We start from the raw sequence: 18,378 nt of genomic DNA, 5'->3' as shown, positions 1-18,378 counted from the left end.
AAAAAGTTTCAGTGCAACTTTAATATAAGTATCTATCTATCTATCTATCTATCTATCTATCTATCTATCTATCTATCTATCTATCTATCTATCTATCTATCTATCTATCTATCTATCTATCTATCTATCTATCTATCTATCTATCTCTCCATCCATCCATCCATCCCAGGCGCTGACACGTATCTTATGAACCTCACTGATCTCCAGCACTAACTAACAGAGATTACTAACCAGTGTTCTAGTACTAGTACCCCAGTGCCTGAAACCAGCAAAACGTCGTTTTTTCTCCCCCCGAAGCGCGTGCGTGTTTGCGCGCGCACGATTGGCAGCTCCACGTCGACATTCTTCCAGCTGCTGCACGGACGCGTACGCGCTTCATCAACAGTTGCACGAGCTTCATCTGCTGAGTCCTCCAGGCCAGGGCTTCTTCTTATTCTTCTTCTGACAGAGACGGTGTTTCAGCAGAGCTTCTTCTCCAAACACACTTTATCCAGCGTCGACTGGCTCGTGCTGTGAGTTGCAGCAGGTATGTTGTTCTTTTCCTCTTTTCCTCTCTCTGGAAGTGTGCATTCACTCACAGACTGCGCGTGTGCTTCTAAAACCCTGTCACATCGACACTCATTGAGATATTCACCCTCTGAACCATTAAAGTAACTTTTATGGAAGTTTTCCTGTGGAAAGTAAACTTCTATTTAAATGTCTGCGTGATGTTACGTGCAAATGCATGACATATGGCATCCTCAGTTTCCCCTTTCCTAACATTGTGACTTCTCTTTTAGTTTGTGAAATGATATTCGTGTGTTAAGTTTAGATGTACTCCGGGATGACAGACTTGATCTAGATAAAGTAATGCACGGCTCCACAGTTTTCGACACGTCAGCTGTTCCCGGCTGCCCCAGTTGTTAACTGTGCAAATAGACAGAGTGGAAGAGCGCATTCAATATTTAAATCGGATTTTAGTGACACGTTTCATTTTATTCTTCTGCGCTTCGTCTTTTTTTGTTGCATTCACTTAATTTGCATGGAATCGCGCACGTAGCTCTTTTTCTGCATGTGCACCGTAGGCCGCCATATGTGTGCATCATTCATGATGTGATTATGTGCATGTGTGAATGAGTTCACGTTTATGCGTCTTATCCGTCATTTAAATTCTTCTAATAGCCATTACTGAGCTCGAGGAGTTCCTCACTTTCAGCTCCAGCTCAGAGATGCTTTGATCAGTCTCACCTGCCAATAATTTTTCATTCTGAGAAGTAGCCTATTATAACTGTTACCATACACTGTTAAAAATTGCCACCTACTTCAACTTCAATCTTCAGTTAACTTGCTGCCTTAAAATTTTAAGTATGCCAAATCAAATGGTCTGTTCAGCTGAATTTATATATTTAGTTCAATTTGACAGCACTTATATATATACACACACACACACACACACACACACACACACACACACACACACACACACACACACACACACACACACACACACACACACACACACACACACACACACACACACACACACACACACACACACACACTTCTATATAAAACTTGTATGTTAGATGTGATTAATCAATTTGACAGCACTAATAAATAAATATATTGGTTTTATATAAATATATTTGTTTAGGCTCTATAGATAGATAGAGAGATATAAATATAGAGATATAGAGAGATAGATAGAGATATAGAGATAGATAGAGATATAGAGATAGATAGAGATAGATAGAGATAGATAGAGATAGATAGAGATATAGAGATATAGAGATATAGAGATATAGAGATATAGAGATAGATAGATAGAGATATAGAGATAGAGATAGATAGAGATATAAATAGAGATAGATAGATAGATAGATAGATAGATAGATAGATAGAGAGATATAGATAGATAGATAGATAGAGAGATATAGATAGATAGATATAAATATATAGATATAGGTAGATAGATAGATAGAGATATAGAGATAGATAGAGAGATATATATATAGATAGAGATAGATAGAGATATAAATAGAGATAGATAGATAGAGAGATAAATAGAGATAGATAGATAGATAGATAGAGAGATATAGATAGATAGATAGATAGATAGATAGAGAGATAGAGAGATAGAGAGATAGAGAGATATAGATAGATAGATAGATATAAATATATAGATATAGGTAGATAGATAGATAGAGATATAGAGATAGATAGAGAGATATATATAGATAGAGATAGATAGAGATATAAATAGAGATAGATAGATAGATAGATAGAGAGATATAGATAGATAGATATAGGTAGATAGATAGATAGATAGATAGATAGATAGATAGATAGATAGATAGATAGATAGATAGATAGATAGATATATGAGAGCGAGATGGATAAAAAAATTCATAACTTAATCGAAAAAACGATTTGATTACAACGATGATTACATAGTTTATTTTTGACAGTGTATAAATAAATCGATTTGTGATGCGGATGAGAAATGTAACGTGTGTGTTTCTCTCGTACAGAAGAGTTTCCCTGAGCGGAGGAGAATCGGCGAGCAGCGCTGTGGCTTTCCAAGTAAAGTTCTGTGATACACTCCGACTCTTAATTGTTCGCAGTCAGTGCATTACAGAACTTTGTTTTGGGAGTTTAAAGCTCAGGCCTGGAGGAAACAATCATTCCATCTGGATGAAGCTGTACCAGCGTTAAACTGCACAGCCTGTGTCCTTCAAACAACACGCACAAATAAATCACATCATTATCATTTCAACATGCTCATGCCTTTATTTCCAACTGCTAATGAACATCCTTTGAGTTTGGGAATCACAGATATGTTGATGTAGATTATAGTTGTTATATTGATTGTGTTATTTATATGATCTTTTCCCTTAATGTTTTCTCCAAGTGTTCAACTAGCATAGCGGAGGCTATACCGCAATTGCTAAATATCTAAAAATAACCGTTGCACAGTAACACACCACTTTCCAATTAAACATTCCATTCCATAACCTCAGGAAACACAAAAAAATGTGGCTTTTTCCATTGTTGTAAAAGCAATGTATCCCATATTTTCAAGGCGGTGCAGAGAGAAGCACTTTTGTGATGACATCATCAGACGAGCGCATGTCTCACGGTCACGTGACTCTTGAGGGTCATCTGCTCTTAAGACAGAGAAAACTTTTTACTGGCACTGACAAAACAGATTTCCAAGCGGAAAAACGGTTCCATGTGTCTGAAATACTAGTATGCAATATGCAAAGTATGCATCTGGGAAATAAATGTGAGAGGTTTTGTTGAAGTGTATTTTAAAGTGCATCTGTTATTAATTAGTCAAGCATATAAAGATTGAAACTGCACCATTTAACCCATCAAGAGTGCTTAACATATTCAGAATAATCATTTACAAACACATTGACAGACTAATACACACATATATATATCAGTAAGTGTAGTAGCTCAATAATGTAATGTTATCAAGTCAATTTCTGATAATTTATAATGTTATTTAAAGCCCCCCTGTGGTGAAAATCCAGCTTTTAATGTTGTTTATATATGTCTATGTGGTGTTTTTGATATGATTTAACCCTTTGGTGTTCTTCAGGGTCTTTTTAACCCGCAAATGACTTTTGCTGAATAAAAAAAAAAAAAGTTCTCTTTGTCCAAATGGCATGAAACTTTGTACGGCTCTCAACCCTTTCTAGATCTAAAAAAAATAAAAATAAATAAAAATAATTGTAATGTCTGTTTTTATGTTAGTGTGAAACAAATAGTCACACTCGTGGTCTTCGGGGTCCCTGGAGACCCTGCATAGAAAATAGACAAAATTCATCATCAAAATCAGAAACAACGCAGAACGCACATAGACAGAAATGAAGTGGCACGCTTCTAACAGTGCTAAAAACATTCACAATGCAAAATTATCATGCTCACACGTGCACACACACACACACACACACAGAGGAATACATTTGTGAGACTATAAAAACTGCTCTCTTATAATTTGTCACATGAAATAGTCCAAAATGCGGAACCACCAGAAAAATAAATGTGGTGACACTGACACATTGACAATCTGAACACTCACACACACACATACACACTCACAGAGAGAGAGGGAGAGAGAAAGAGACAAAAGTTACTGCTTTATTTGCTCATTTGTTATGCTGTTCAGTGCATTTTGATGTTCATGTCATGTATTTGTACTCAATATATAATATAACTGTACATATCTGTCCTGTTACAGTTAGTAACTGAAGTGTACATTACATTTGTGCAATTATATGAAAAAAAGATTGAAATAAATGCTAAACTCTAAAAACTCAACATTTATCTTTTTCAGGTTTGATTCTAATCATAATGTAACATTATTGAAAAAATATATTTTTTTTTTCAGTACAAAAAATGCTAAACTTTGACAAAAAAGTCATTTTTATTGTTAGAATTATGATTTCATAATATTTAGATATGAACCCAACTGGAAAAACTTGTGAAAAGATATCTTTCAGTTAGTTAAATATTAAATAGCATATAGTGGAGCTCTACAGCCATCTGGTGGCTAAAATGATAAATTTTTACTTTTAAAACTACATTTTACAAAATATGGGCAAAATTTTTACACTAATCCATGTAAAATGATCCATGTTATCCCCATAAATGAAATTTTTAAATTTGGGTCTTTTATAACGTGAATTTTACATTAAAAAAAAAACATTTTTGTATAAAAACCTATTTAATTTTTATTTATTTATATAAATTTAAAATATATCATAAATCCTCCAAAAACTGCACAAATGCAGAGTAAAAACATTAATAAACGGAGTAAAAAAAAAAGTAAGTCGACACCATTGCTGAGTATTTTCTCCTTAAAACTGCAGTGAACCAAAGACAGTCTCAAAAACACGCTTTGAAATCGCTGGTGTTTCTGACGTCACAAACTACCTTGTAACCAATCAGATCAACGTGTCGGAGGGCTTTAGCATATCATTAACAGCGAACTAGCAGGGGAGTCTCGAGAGAAGCCAGATTATCGCGGTATACTTTTCTGCTGATATGAAAAAGTAGATTTAGCAATATAGCGGATGTATATTGTGATGTTATGATGAACTATATGCCTTTCTCCACTGACGTTCTGTGTTGTTCAAAGCGTTTCTGGTGATTGTTAGAAGGCAGACTGAGATGGAGAACCGGAACATAGTTTGTTTAACATTAGCAACACATTATTAGCTGTTTGATAACATAGTCAAGCAAAAGGCTAATCATATTAATTAACATTATGTGTCCGACGTTGTAAAGAGTGATATTGTGCAGCATTAAATGTAACATTTAATTTAATATTTAACAATATTATTGATCTGCCTGCATTGACACTATTATTCAACTGAACTGAGCTGGACGATGACATCACGGTTTACTCCAGAGCGGCTATATATATAAATGAACTAAATAAATTTTTTTAAATGAAACATCACTGAACTTACTTAAAGGACAAGTTCGGTATTTTACACTTAAAGCCCTGTTTACAGATCGTATCTGATGAAATAGAACGGTTAAGATTAAAATTTGGACACATGCTGCTGTCCCGAGAATTTTAGGTTTATTCCGCTTTTGTGGACCTATTTTGCCAAACGCGTCACACCCGTGATTCTTCCGTTGAGAGCTTGAATAATAGACACTCCAGCCCAGTTGGTGGCGATAATGCACCTTTGCCAATTGCAAGCAAACCACGGGCATTTCATTGAATACACAGAAGAAGCAGAAGAAGAAGCGGCGGAGTAATACCGTAAAGGTGCTGCGGTCTCACAGCACGTCCTATTAAGTCAATGGAGTTGGACAAAAACCACGATAAAACCTGTTGGAATGCATCTTTTTCAGCGATTTTTGAGGGAACATATCAGTGAACACCCCTGACCACTCGGTGAGTTTCACGTCTTTGTAAACGAAAGTTTAATGTGTTTTTAGGACGGAATCTTCCAGTGCATTTAGACAACCATTGTGGGGGTGGGGGTGGGGGGGGGAGAAGCGAAATAAACCTAAAATTCTCGGGACAGCAGCATGTGTCCAAATTTTAATCTTAACCGTTCTATTTCATCAGATACGATCTGTAAACAGGGCTTTAAGTGTAAAATACCGAACTTGTCCTTTAATCTGGACTGTTACACTATTTTCTTCTGAAAACAAACTGTTTTTGCATTATTTTCCAGTTATCTCTGTAAAGCTGCTTTGAAACAATCTGTATTGTTGCCGAGTGGAACTGTGAGCAGGTGTGAGTTGAGGCGGGGCTAATTAGCATATTCATAGCACCGTGGTTACTACAGGAAGCAAGGCTGTAGCATTATAATCAATTTTAAGGCATGAAGACATTTTTTCACACACAAACACACACACACACACACACACACACACACACACACACACACACACACACACACACACACACACACACACACACAAAAACGTTTACATATGTCGTTTTGGTGATCAAAGATGAGTTTTTAAAGGGCACCTATTATGCAAAATTCCTTTTTACATGGTGTTTGAACATAAATGTGTGTTGGCAGTGTGTGAGCAAAACCACCCTAGAATGATAAAAATCCACCCAGTGTTTTTTTACAATCTCAATAAATCATAAGCACTGTCTCAGAATGAGCTGTTCTAAGATTCTATGCAATGTGACGTAGAATTTCACAGGCCCCGCCCACGACTGTTGATTGACACTGCAGTTTGAGCATAGACCCGCCCTGAGGGAGTGGGACACAGTCCTCCATTGTCAGGGTTGCCAGATTGGGCGGTTTTGCAATCTATTTTGCGCAGTGCTCGAAGTGGGGCGGTACTCACCGGTACGCAGTACCGGCACTTCTGCATTTTACTCCAAAGCGTGCCTGCACTTTTTCTTGCGTACCGCTACTTCTCGCATGTAGCCGGTACTCTACCACTGACAGAAAAAGCGTCAGTGTCACGCCCGTTTCATATACTCCGTTTGCAGTGCGTATTTTTTCCCCGCACCCATATTAACAGGTTAGAGCTTTCACACTGCATGCGGATGCGGTCCGGCAATGCGTTCCAGGAGCGGTGCGTATACAGCAGTGCAACGATCGTTTCCACACCGAGTCTATTTCTGCTGTGCTGCACGCGCTTAATTAAAGTGACAGCGCATGGTTCGTGGTCAAAATTAACACAGAATATGACATGAAAATATAATAATCTCACTATAAATGCATTTAATTAAATAAAATGTAGTAATCTCACCATAAATGTATTTTTGGACTTGCAGACTTGGAGTTCCGTTTTTATACACACACACACGCACGCATGCACGCACGCACACACACACACACACACACACACACATACACGACTTGTTTAAATACATTTATGTTGTTAATAAATATCAATAAATTGTTGTTGTACCAGCAATATCTCCAAGTTTTGTTTTTCACTGTAGAAATCTCAAATGTCATGATTACTTGCCAATGCAAGAGAGTACCGGCACCTTTTTTCCCCCACTTCAAGCACTGATTTTGCGGGCAAAAATGGGTTTGGGCGGGTCGATAAAAATTGGGCTGGTTTCGGATCAGTTCGGCGGGTTTTTGTTGCCGAAACACCGGCACTTCAGATCCTTATTCCTGCGACCCAATGTTCAGCAGGCAGTCTCACTCACTCACACTCACTCACACTCACACACACACACACACACACACACACACACACACACACACACACACACACACACACACACACACACACACACACACACACACACACACACACACACACACACACACACACACACGTAATCAGTCCGTTTAAAGGGATATTTATTCCAAAAATGAAAATGTTGTCATCATTTACTCACCCTCATGTTCTTCCAAACCCGTAAGACCGTTCATCTTCGAAACTAAAATGAAGATCTTTTTGATGAAATCCGAGAGCTTTCTGTCCCTCCATTGCCAGCTACGCAACTACCGCATTCAAGCCCCAGTAAGGCAGTAAAGACATCATTAATGTAATCCATGAGGTTCCAGTGGTTTAACCTCAGTTTTATGAAGCAACGCAAGTGCTTGTTTGTGAAAAAACAACAGCAACATAATTTACCACTTTATTTACAAAATATTAATCTAATTTAAGTAGCTTTTAAGAACATGCCTTGGAAGAAAAGATTACTGGTGTGAATCTTGAGACAAAACAATGGCACTGATATATTTTAAGATCTGTCAGTGCAAATGCTAATGCATTTTAGTCTGGCACTAGGCATAAGCCTTGTCTGTGAAACCGGGGGGTTTTATTTAAAGTCCCCCTGCGGTCAGTAATTTTATCCAAAATTACATATGTAAACGTTTTCTTTCCATGAAAAAAAATGTCCATTGTCTTAAAAGAGCTTGAATGTACAGTAACTCTTGCCTCATTTAGTATGCGTGGTTCTATGAATATGCAAATGAGCCCCGCCTCCACTCACTCACTCAGCTCAGCTCAGAGATCCACTGGTTGACGATCACACATTGATCTGATTGGTTACAAGGTAGTTTGTGACGTCAGAAACACCAGCGATTTCAAAGCGTGTTTTTGAGACTGTCTTTGGTTCACTGCAGTTTTAAGGAGAAAATACTCAGCAATGGTGTCGACTTATGAAGTTACACATGGTTTGTCTTAAAGCGTATTAAAAACACCACATAGACATATAAACAACATTAAAATCTTGATTTTCACCACAGGGGGACTTTAAAGCCAAGAGTGTACAGTATGTGAAGAATGCTGAAATGGTTTGATGATTTAGGGGTTTTTACACCTGCATTTTCAAAGCATGAGTCTTTATGGAACACAAAAAAATGTGGCAAAGTGGGTTTGTTTTTATTAAAAGCTCTAGCTTCCCGGCGCTGGTCTTTCTTTTCTTTTGTTTTATTCATTCATTACACCTAATAAAAGGACGGAGAGAAAAAGGCACTATCGTGTTGGAATTCATTATTTCTAACACAAGCCAAGTAAAACAAATTTAGTTCTGTTTAGTGTAATTTTGTACTATTAACTTTTATAACTATTTTATAACTATAACTATTATAACTTTTGGGGGGAATTAAAGGAATATTTGCTTCAAATAAATCAATATCTCTGATTATTGTCAATGTTGAAAACCAGGGAAATGTTGTTCAGATCTGGAAGAGGACTCAGTTTATGTTATTTCATAATTTTGACGTAGTATTATTATTATATAATTTTATAAGTTATATTAGCTATATTAGAATTATCATTCTCAACACTTGAGAACAAACTGTATGAAAAGTTTTCATTTTCAATTTGGGTAAATTCACAGTTCAAAGATTTTAACTTAAATGCTGCCAAATGTAGGTTTTTGAGAGAAAAAAATATTCTAAGAGATAAGACATTGAAAAAGTTATATTTAATAAATAAACTTTCCATGATTTAAAGGGGACCTATTATGCCCATTTTTACAATATGTAATATAAGTCTCTGGTGTCCCCAGAATGTGTCTGTGAAGTTTCAGCTCAAAACCCCTCAGATAATTCATTAAACCATGTTGTAAATGCCCATTTTTGAGTTGAAGCAAAAACATGCTGTTTTCATGCATGTATCTTTAAATGCAAATGAGCTGCTGCTTCTCCCCGCCCAGATTTCCAGAAGAGGGCGGAGTCTGTACAGCTCCTGCCTCAGATACTCTGATAAAAACTAAAACATCTGTTTGGTTTTGATTATCATCTCTATCAGTCACACTCACGTGACATTGCAGTTCTTCATCATCATGAAAGTTTATTATCTGCATGCGTTTTAAAGTCATATCAGTCTAAACTTCTGATATATGGTTTTCTGAGCGCACACATCCGAATCCCGCGCACAGAAACAGCCTGTCAGACAACACGTCCCGTGAGTATAAAACTAAGTTCTCCTTCACATCTTATTGCGCTTAAACTGTCAAAAACACACAAAGTTCACAGTCAGTAAACAGCAAGTAAAGAAATCTCATGTTTATATTAGATCTGTGTATTAACGTGACAGCAGCGTAATATACTGTACCTACTGCTATATATACTGTCAATATGAATCAAACAACAAAGAAAAACAGATAAACACTCACTGCTCTTGACTGAATAACTTTAGTAGATTTAATAAGAATACATTTCTTACTTGAATGCAGCTGTTAAATGCTCTGGCGAGGAGATAAACATGGCGGACTGTGTGCAGCTCACTGAGGGGAGGAGCTAAGCTAATAGGGCAGAGACTGTCAGCAGTTGTGGGCGGGACCTAGCTGTTCTAATGTCAAGTCAAGTCACCTTTATTTTTAAAGCGCTTTTAACAATACAGATTGTTTCAAAGCAGCTTTACAGAGATAACTGGAAAATAATGCAACAAAGTTTGTTTCCAGAAGAAAATAGTGTAACTGTCCAGCTTAAGTAAGCTGAGTGATGTTTCATTTTTGTTGTAAAAAAGTTATTAATTTAGTTCATTTATATATATATATACTGTATGTATATATATATATATATATATATATATATATATATATACTGTATATATATATATATATATATATATATATAAACAGTATATATATATATATATATATATATATATATATATATATATATATATATATATATATATATATATATATATATATATGAGAGCGAGATGGATACAAAAATTCATAACTTTATAGAAAAAACACATGTTGCCAACTACTACAAAACCATGATGTCATTGTCCAGCTCAGTACAGTTCTCATATAATGGTGTCAATGCAGGCAGATCAATAATATTGTTGAATTTTAAATTAAATGCCCCAATGTGACGTCACATTGCATAACATCTTGAGGCTTATTTTGAGACTGTTTATGATTTATTATGGGGATTAAAAAAGCAGTGGGTGGATTTTCACCATTATAGTGTGGTTATGTACACACACTGCCGACACACATTGATGATCAAACATAATTTTGCGTAACAGGTTCCCTTTAAGTATAGTGTCAGGGAAGATCAGCTCGGAGGGAGGCGGAGCGCGGTGCATGACGGGACGCGTGAGTGAGTAATCTCCACCTCATCCCTCCATCATCAGCCGCGCGCTGACCTCTGACAGCAAACGCGGAAGCAGCATGGCGTCAAACAGCAGCAACGCACAGCAGAGACTCCGAATCATCGCAGGACATCTGCAGAAACACACAGAAGATGGAAACACGAGCGTCGCGGCGCAGGAGTGCAAAGCCGAGGCGTCGCGATCCGACCCGAGCAGCCTGACACCGGTGCCGAAGAGGAGGTACAGTATATGTGTGCGGTGGGGTCCAGCTCCTCACACACACACCGTTCACACACACAAATAAACGCTGCATGTAAAGAAAGAGCAGTCGCGTGAAGGGATCCAGCAGCGGGCGTTGTATAGTATCAGTGTGTGAAAGCTGGAGTGAAACAAAGTGTCCATTCATATCCCGGAGGAGGAGGAGGGTGCGGCGGCGCGCGAGACCTGGACATGTTCAGTTTTCATTATTTTTTGTTTTCATAATCATTGTGGTCATTGCACATATCATTGGGGTTACACGCGCAGCGAGCAAACCGTTGGCTGTCACAGGACTGCTGGTTCCTCCATTATAAACTCGCTTCAGCCCTTAAAGCTATAGGTCACCTAAAAATGATTCCTGTCGTCATCTACTCAGCCTCAAGGAAACGAGATTTAAGAACCAGGGCATTTGCAGTTAAATTTGGGTCTGTTCCTCACGCAAAGCTATTAGATAATTGTAATATGTTGCACGAGTCATTTGGACCTGGTGCTTTTTTGGGGGCTTGACAGCCACTTTCATTGCTTGTGATCTTCTGTATAGTAAAAAAAAAAAAAAGTTGTGCAACATGAGGGTATAAGTAGATGAAGGTTTTACAGATTTGTGAACTCTATCTTTAATGAAGATAATGGTCTCTCTTCATAGCTTCTGAGTTGTTCAAGGGTCCCCTAGAGTGTTCAGAGGATCTGTGGAGAATATATGGTGATCTTTCTAACTGATTTCCAACTCTTAAATGATTTAAGTCCTCTGTTTAAAATGTATGTGCTTAAAGGGATAGTTCACCCAAAAATGAAAATTCTGTCATCATTTACTCGCCCTCATGTTGTTCCAAACCTGTATGAGATTCTTCCTTCTGTTGAACACAAAAGAAGATATTTTGAAGAATGTCGGTTACAAAACAGTTGACGGCACCCATTTTTCCTACTATGTTACTCAATGCGTGCCGTCAACTCTCTGGTTACCAACATTCTTTAAAATATCTTCTTTTGTGTTCAACTATCCCATTAATGAAAGCTATTACATAGTGCTCTTTAAGTTTTTTTTCTTTATTCTGGAAGTCGCTGTGTGCTGAAGGTCTAGGTTTGTGAGACCTTGAGTCTGTAAAGATTGATATCTCCTTGTTTCCTGAGTGTTCAGGCATGTGCTTTCATTGCAAGTGATGATGATGCTTCTATAAACAAAAAGGGCGTTGGTTATTTCTGTATGTTCTGCCTCTCAACAGCTCTGGCCTGAAGCTCTTTATGGCATTATATAGACTAATTATCTTTCTAGAGTGCTGCTGTTCTGATTTGATTTTTTGCTTTTCTTTCTCTAAGGTTGTTATATCCATGTCAGCCGTTATCACTTTCCTCTTGTAAGTTAGTGGATAGATCATTGGTCCTTGTGAATGTAAATATGAGGTGATCTCCCCACGAGTTGAATTTTGTCTGTCAAAAGTAATCATTGCAAAGCTGTGCTGTGATTGGATGAGGGCCGGGGTGGCCTGACTTTGTGTTCGCTAATGGGACTTTGCTGCCATCTAGTGCGGGACACGAGGTGAAGAAACCTTTGACCTACTGAGACACAGCTGAGAGATTTTAGTATGTAGATTGTTTTTGGCCGTGCTGTCAGTGTCATGCTGTTTTCTCAGGCAGTTTGGCCACTTCTAGTACAGAACTGTACAAGACTGAACTTCTCAGTATGAATCACAGTTGTGGTCTTTGCGCTGGAACACTTCTCTACCTACATGACCTGTTTCCTGTATTTGGCCCAAGTGTTAAAGTGGGCATGAAGGAACACAAGTGTGTGTGTGTCGAACTTTTGATTACTCAATGGGACACACTTACAGCATGTTGTTTTTACAATGCTTTATTTACAGTACTTGCACTTTAAAATAAACTTCAAATTTTGGTCTCTTGGTGTGAACCGGGTATGCTTAAGCATTCTGTCCTTTAAGAGTCGCATCTTGTGACATCACGTCCTGTTTAAAAAAAAAAAAAAAAAGTATTTTTCTTTGGTCCGTGTTGTGTTCATATTTCAGTCGAACCGCACTAGAGTTTGTGTGGAACTCTGTATATCGGGTAGTCTAGAAATCTAGACGCACCCTAGCGGCAGCAAATTTTATTTTGCAGCCAGTGTCATCTAGCAACTCTCCGTTGGCTTGTGAGCTGGAAAAACCAAACTCTAGTCAGGCCAATCACATCGTGTGTAGAGTCAGTGGGCGGGCTTAACATAATGACGGCACAGTTGCAACGGTTCCCTACCCTGGTAATCCAGCAGAGTTCTCGCGAGAGCACAAGTTGAATTTACTCAGCGAGTTACTCTGGTGTCGAGTAATGATGCTCATTAAATATGCCCCTCGATCTGCACCAATCACATCGGGTTATCTGTTATAGGCGGGCCAGAGGCAAGATGACGACACCGCTGTGACGTCGAAGTCATTAGTAAACATTGCAAGATGGCTATGGATGAATACCAGTTGTTTGAAACGGCTTTGGCCGCTACAATGAAACGAGTTAGACTTGGCTTTTTATCTAAAACAGGAACAGAAGACGCCGCTCGAATCGTTCCTTTGCAAGAAGGACGTTTTTGCTGTTTTGCCGACCGGATACGGTAAGAGTCTAATCTCCCAGTTAGCTCCACTGGTAGCTAAGCGTATGGGGTTTATTGTTGTGATTGGTCGTAGTGTTATCCAGTTGCGTGCAGTGAGATTTTCAAATGTCTTGGTGCCGCCTCTCGAGCTGGACGATTTTCATTAGTCGACGCCAGACCATTAATCTTTCAGATTTAGGTCTGGATTTCCTGGCTAACGGTTCCCTGCTACTTGAAAACAAAGATGGCTGCTGCTGGCGAACAGCGGTCTCTCGAATCGGCCTTGGCCACGACTCTGGAGGACTTGGGAGTTAAGCTTTTCTTTGAGAAAAGAACGAAGAACAGCACTTAAGTCTTAAAAAAGGAAGATGTGTTCGGAGTTTTGCCGACCGGATACGGCAAAAGTTAATCTATCAACTAGCTCCGCTGGTGGGAGAACGCTCTGGTTGGTTGTAGCGCTATCCTATTGCATGCAGAGGGAATTTGAAAGACAGCCGTTTATCCCGCCCCTCGGATTGAGCCCTGACGATGGTGTGTTCCCAGACCCAACATCCTGATGTGGGTCTGACTTGTCAGGCTATATATCGGGGCCTTTAGCCCTCAAATATCAGTAGCCGCATTTCCTTTACAGATTTGTGCAATACTTTTGTGATCTTTTCTAAATGTCGATTACAAAATTATGGTGTTTCCATTAACCATTTTATGCACCTAATACGTCATTTATTTTCCTCTCGTGATAAGTCAATCCAAAAATCATGGAACGTGTTGTTGGTAGGTTTACATATATCCCAGCCACCGCACTAGACATTATTTTTAATTGAAGGATTGAAGGCCTGAAAACCACCTCATGCGAGCGTAAAAACTTGTTTGCGATACATGGAAGTTTTTGCGAAATTGACGTGTTTCCATTTTCAATGTGTATTTTCAATTTTCAGTTTCAATTTGTGTAATTCGAAGGGTAATGGAAACTCTCTGAAGTGGTATTAGAGATGGATTTAGTGTGTTTTGAGCTTTGGCATCTTTCAGACCTGGGTCAGTCTTGCACACGTCGTGTACACACACACACTCTCAAGAGGCCTAGACTGCAAGTGTGTGTATTGGGACAGGTCCTAACTTTACTTCTCCTGGTCAACATATGTGCGACATTCCCAGACGTGTGGAAAGAAACACTTAGGAACAATAGGCCTCACTTTTATCCCAAAGCTCTGTATACCCAGTGCAGTTCCTTGATAAGATACTGCTGGAATTTCTGGATGTGTTTGAATGTTTGTTGTCAAAGAGAAATGGTAGATGTAGAGATTGTTGCCAGTGGTCAAAAGCTTTGCTTTTCAGCATTCTTTTATCTTATCATGCCAGGCATTATACTGCAGGGTTTTACAGTATTTCCTCTTGGTAGTGTGTGCCAGATGAAGAGTTACTCAAATGTAACCTTCATCAAGAAAGATCACATAGTTTCTTTGTTTTTTTTACATTTTTGGTCCCATTTGCTAACAGGGCAGTACTGCAGTAGAATTAGCCAAGGTTCATTCAAGCCAAGTTTGTCATATTCAAAGAAAGTTGCTTTGTTTGAGAGCTTTTGTCTTAGTGCATTATGATGAATCAATCTAGCTTGTCTTTTAGTTCAATTTCAATATGCCTGAAAAATCCCTAAAATAATTTTTCCTGTGTAATTTATAAAATGAGACTGGTTCCTTCCACTTGTCACACACTGTATAACTATGTCTGCAGGAGTGAAAATACATAGGCTGAATGTTTTTGTGGGTCATTGAGGGTATATTTAGGGTTTGTTAGTGTCTATTATTAGAATCCGCTAGTGTTGACAAAAAATATCGATATTTCGATATGTATCTACTGAAATATCTGAAACGGTTCCAGTACTCATTTTCAGCAGTATAGATACACCGATACCAGCTCTGCGTTCTAACTCTCTTTCTTCTCTCCGACGGTGAATTGACACTCACCCTCCTCCTGTCACTCTTTGCTCCAGTTGAATAGTACCTGTATCGCACATAATTTTAGTCATTATCACAGGTTTCGCGTTCACAACAAAAGTGAACGCACTAATTTATATAAGTGCCGCGCACATAAAGCCGCCTCTCAAACAGCTCGCGACGACCAAATTGACTTTTATTCGTGGCTAATTGCACTTAAACTGTCGAATACACACACAATTATGTCGAAATGCCGTCTTGTATTCTGGTAAATGCAGTCAGTTTTGGAACATAAATAGTTGAGAGGAAAAGCATGTTGTGTATCAGTATATTGGATCCGTGCTTAAAGGGATACTCCACTTTAAAATGAAAATTCTGTCATCATATACTCATCCTCATGTTGTCTCAAACCTGTATGAATTTCTTTCTTCTGCTGAACAGAAAGGAAGATATTTAGAAGAATGTCAGTAACCAGACAGTTTCTGGTCTCATTGACTTCCATAGTATATCTTTTTTCCTACTATGGAAGTCAATGAGACTCTAAATATCTTCCTTTCTGTTCAGCAGAAGAAAGAAATTCATACAGGTTTGAGACAACATGAGGGTGAGTATATGATGATAGAATTTTCATTTTAAAGTGGAGTATCCCTTTAAGCTCTTAAAGTGACAGCAGCCTCATAAACCTGCTGCTGTTACTCTAATTGTAAGCATTAATCTGTATTTAATTTATACAGTGAAGTATGTTTAATTTATTTTACATTTGACTGCTTTCCTTTCTGTAAAATGTTCTAGCTGAATTCTACCGTTAGACCCACCTGAAAAACTAGTCATGTTTATTTCATTTGTCTCTTTATTCCATTGCATTTATTTGTGCTATCGTTTGCAATTTGTTTATTTGTTCTTATTTTACGACTGACTGTTTACTTGTCTTTTTTTGTAAGTGTAGTTAAATTATTCAAATAAAATCTGCTGAACGTAAGTTATTGCAACAAAATTACCCAAATTATCCAAAAATTGCGAGATGACGACAAATGATCTGTATGGCGGTATAAATGGCAGTTTTCCCCATGGTATTCCAGTGAAACGATTCTACTTCAGCTGATTCAGATGACGTCTCTCTGTTCGTCTCTGTTTCCGTCTTCTTGTCAGGTCTGTCTGGAGTGGTCACATTTTTGTCTGCTTTGCTGTAGAGAAGTGTTCAGTGTCTGTATTGAGAGTTTGAGGGGCTGTTTGTCAGAAGATCCAGAAGGTTCCCTCCTCTGATCAGCCACTCATGTGTGCACGAACAGCGTGTGTTTAGTGTGAGTCTCGCAGCAGGCTCACCGCTCTAGAGATCACAGCTGTGCTCAATCCTGGAGGAAGGAACGTGTGCTTTAGTTAGTGCTGTGCAATCTTTACAATTACTATTGATCATGCTTATGGTTCGAGAAAAGACAGGAGAGGTGTGCGGTTATTTTTCTGAGTGATTGGTCTTTGGGACCTGAGCCTTACCTAGACACATGGAGCCTGTTGCAAGAAGGCCCTCGGGTTAAGAAAACTCTTCGTGATGATATCCTCACAACTATAACTAAGAGGTTTCTTAACTTAAGGAGAATGTGACGTGGGGGGATGTTTCAAACCATAATGTACTCAAAGTGCGCACACATAAAGCCTCCTCTCAAACACATCACGAGTGCCAAATTTAGTTTTTTTTAGCTTAACTGGCCAGATACACACAAAATGATGTCTAAATGCCCCTCTTGGCGAGTATTCACCTAAACACAGTGGTTATGTCTATGTCTTAAGCGAGTTGGGAAAGCAGATACATGTGTATCAGTATATTGGATCTGTGCATTCACTCTTAAAGCGACAGCAGCCTAATAAACCTGCTGTCGTCTGTGTCATTAATGTTAATCAAACAACAAAAGACAAAGAGAAAATCACTTTCGTCAAACTTTTGTCAAATCAAACTTTTGTAACTTTAATTGTAAAAATAATTTATACAATTAAGACTATATGGTGTTATTTTACATTTGATTACTTTGTTCAGTTTCTTTATTTCTTACCTGATACTGTTAGACCCACCTGAAAAACGTAAAGGTGCTCTAAGCGATGCTGGATGACGTCACTTCTTGTTGACGTTCAAAGTATTGTCAAACAAAACGGAGGCTAGCTCGACCCTCCCTCCTCCTCATCCCGTCCTCTCCCCCTCCCCATCCCCCTCCCCCTCCCCTCCCCCTCCCCCTCCCTTCCATGCTTCCTGAAACAGTCATGAACGGCAGACTGGATTTACCTGCCTGTTCAGCTAAAACAGAGCCTCCTGAATGTCAGTTTGGAAGCCCTTCTGCCGGCGGAGTTCTCGCCACCTTTCGAAGGCTTTTCCAATGTAAATTCGGGACTTCCCACGTTCCTTCTCCTTTTTCCCTATTCTTTGCTATTTGTTCATCGGAACGTCATCTTTTTGGTCGTGTGTCGGCCATATGAAAATTATTATTATTATTATTATTATTGGCTGGAACACTGTTTGTTATGCTTCGTGGTCCAGGCTGGGCCAGTTTGTTTTTGTTGCCGTTTGTGCAGCCTGGGCTGTCTGTTCAGGGGAGAGGCAGCTAGCGGATGGTGAGGAGATGTTTGCTG

At 38.6% G+C, this 18,378-nt stretch overlaps 1 protein-coding gene and 1 long non-coding RNA gene across 2 annotated transcripts in view; both read left to right on the top strand.

Annotated features, from left to right (window-relative positions):
- The first annotated feature begins 105 nt into the window (after nt 1–105).
- Nucleotides 106–4,615, top strand: LOC309503212. Its single transcript, XR_014207570.1, has 3 exons — nt 106–526; nt 2,511–3,955; nt 4,096–4,615. It is a non-coding gene; the product is annotated as an uncharacterized lncRNA (long non-coding RNA).
- A 6,404-nt stretch (nt 4,616–11,019) lies between these two features.
- The window catches only part of agps (alkylglycerone phosphate synthase), a 43,866-nt gene continuing 36,507 nt past the window's right edge, over nt 11,020–18,378 (top strand). The window contains exon 1 of the mRNA XM_082176138.1: nt 11,020–11,244. Within this exon, the coding sequence (XP_082032264.1) occupies nt 11,084–11,244 (161 nt within the window). The 5' untranslated portion in view covers nt 11,020–11,083. The remainder of the gene's footprint in view (nt 11,245–18,378) is intronic.

The sequence above is a fragment of the Leuciscus leuciscus genome (genome assembly GCF_965113295.1).
Source record: "Leuciscus leuciscus genome assembly, chromosome: 7".
Taxonomy (NCBI): Eukaryota; Metazoa; Chordata; class Actinopteri; order Cypriniformes; family Leuciscidae; genus Leuciscus; species Leuciscus leuciscus.
The sequence above is the reverse complement of the archived record's forward strand: the minus strand, read 5'-3'. Positions and strand labels throughout refer to the sequence as shown.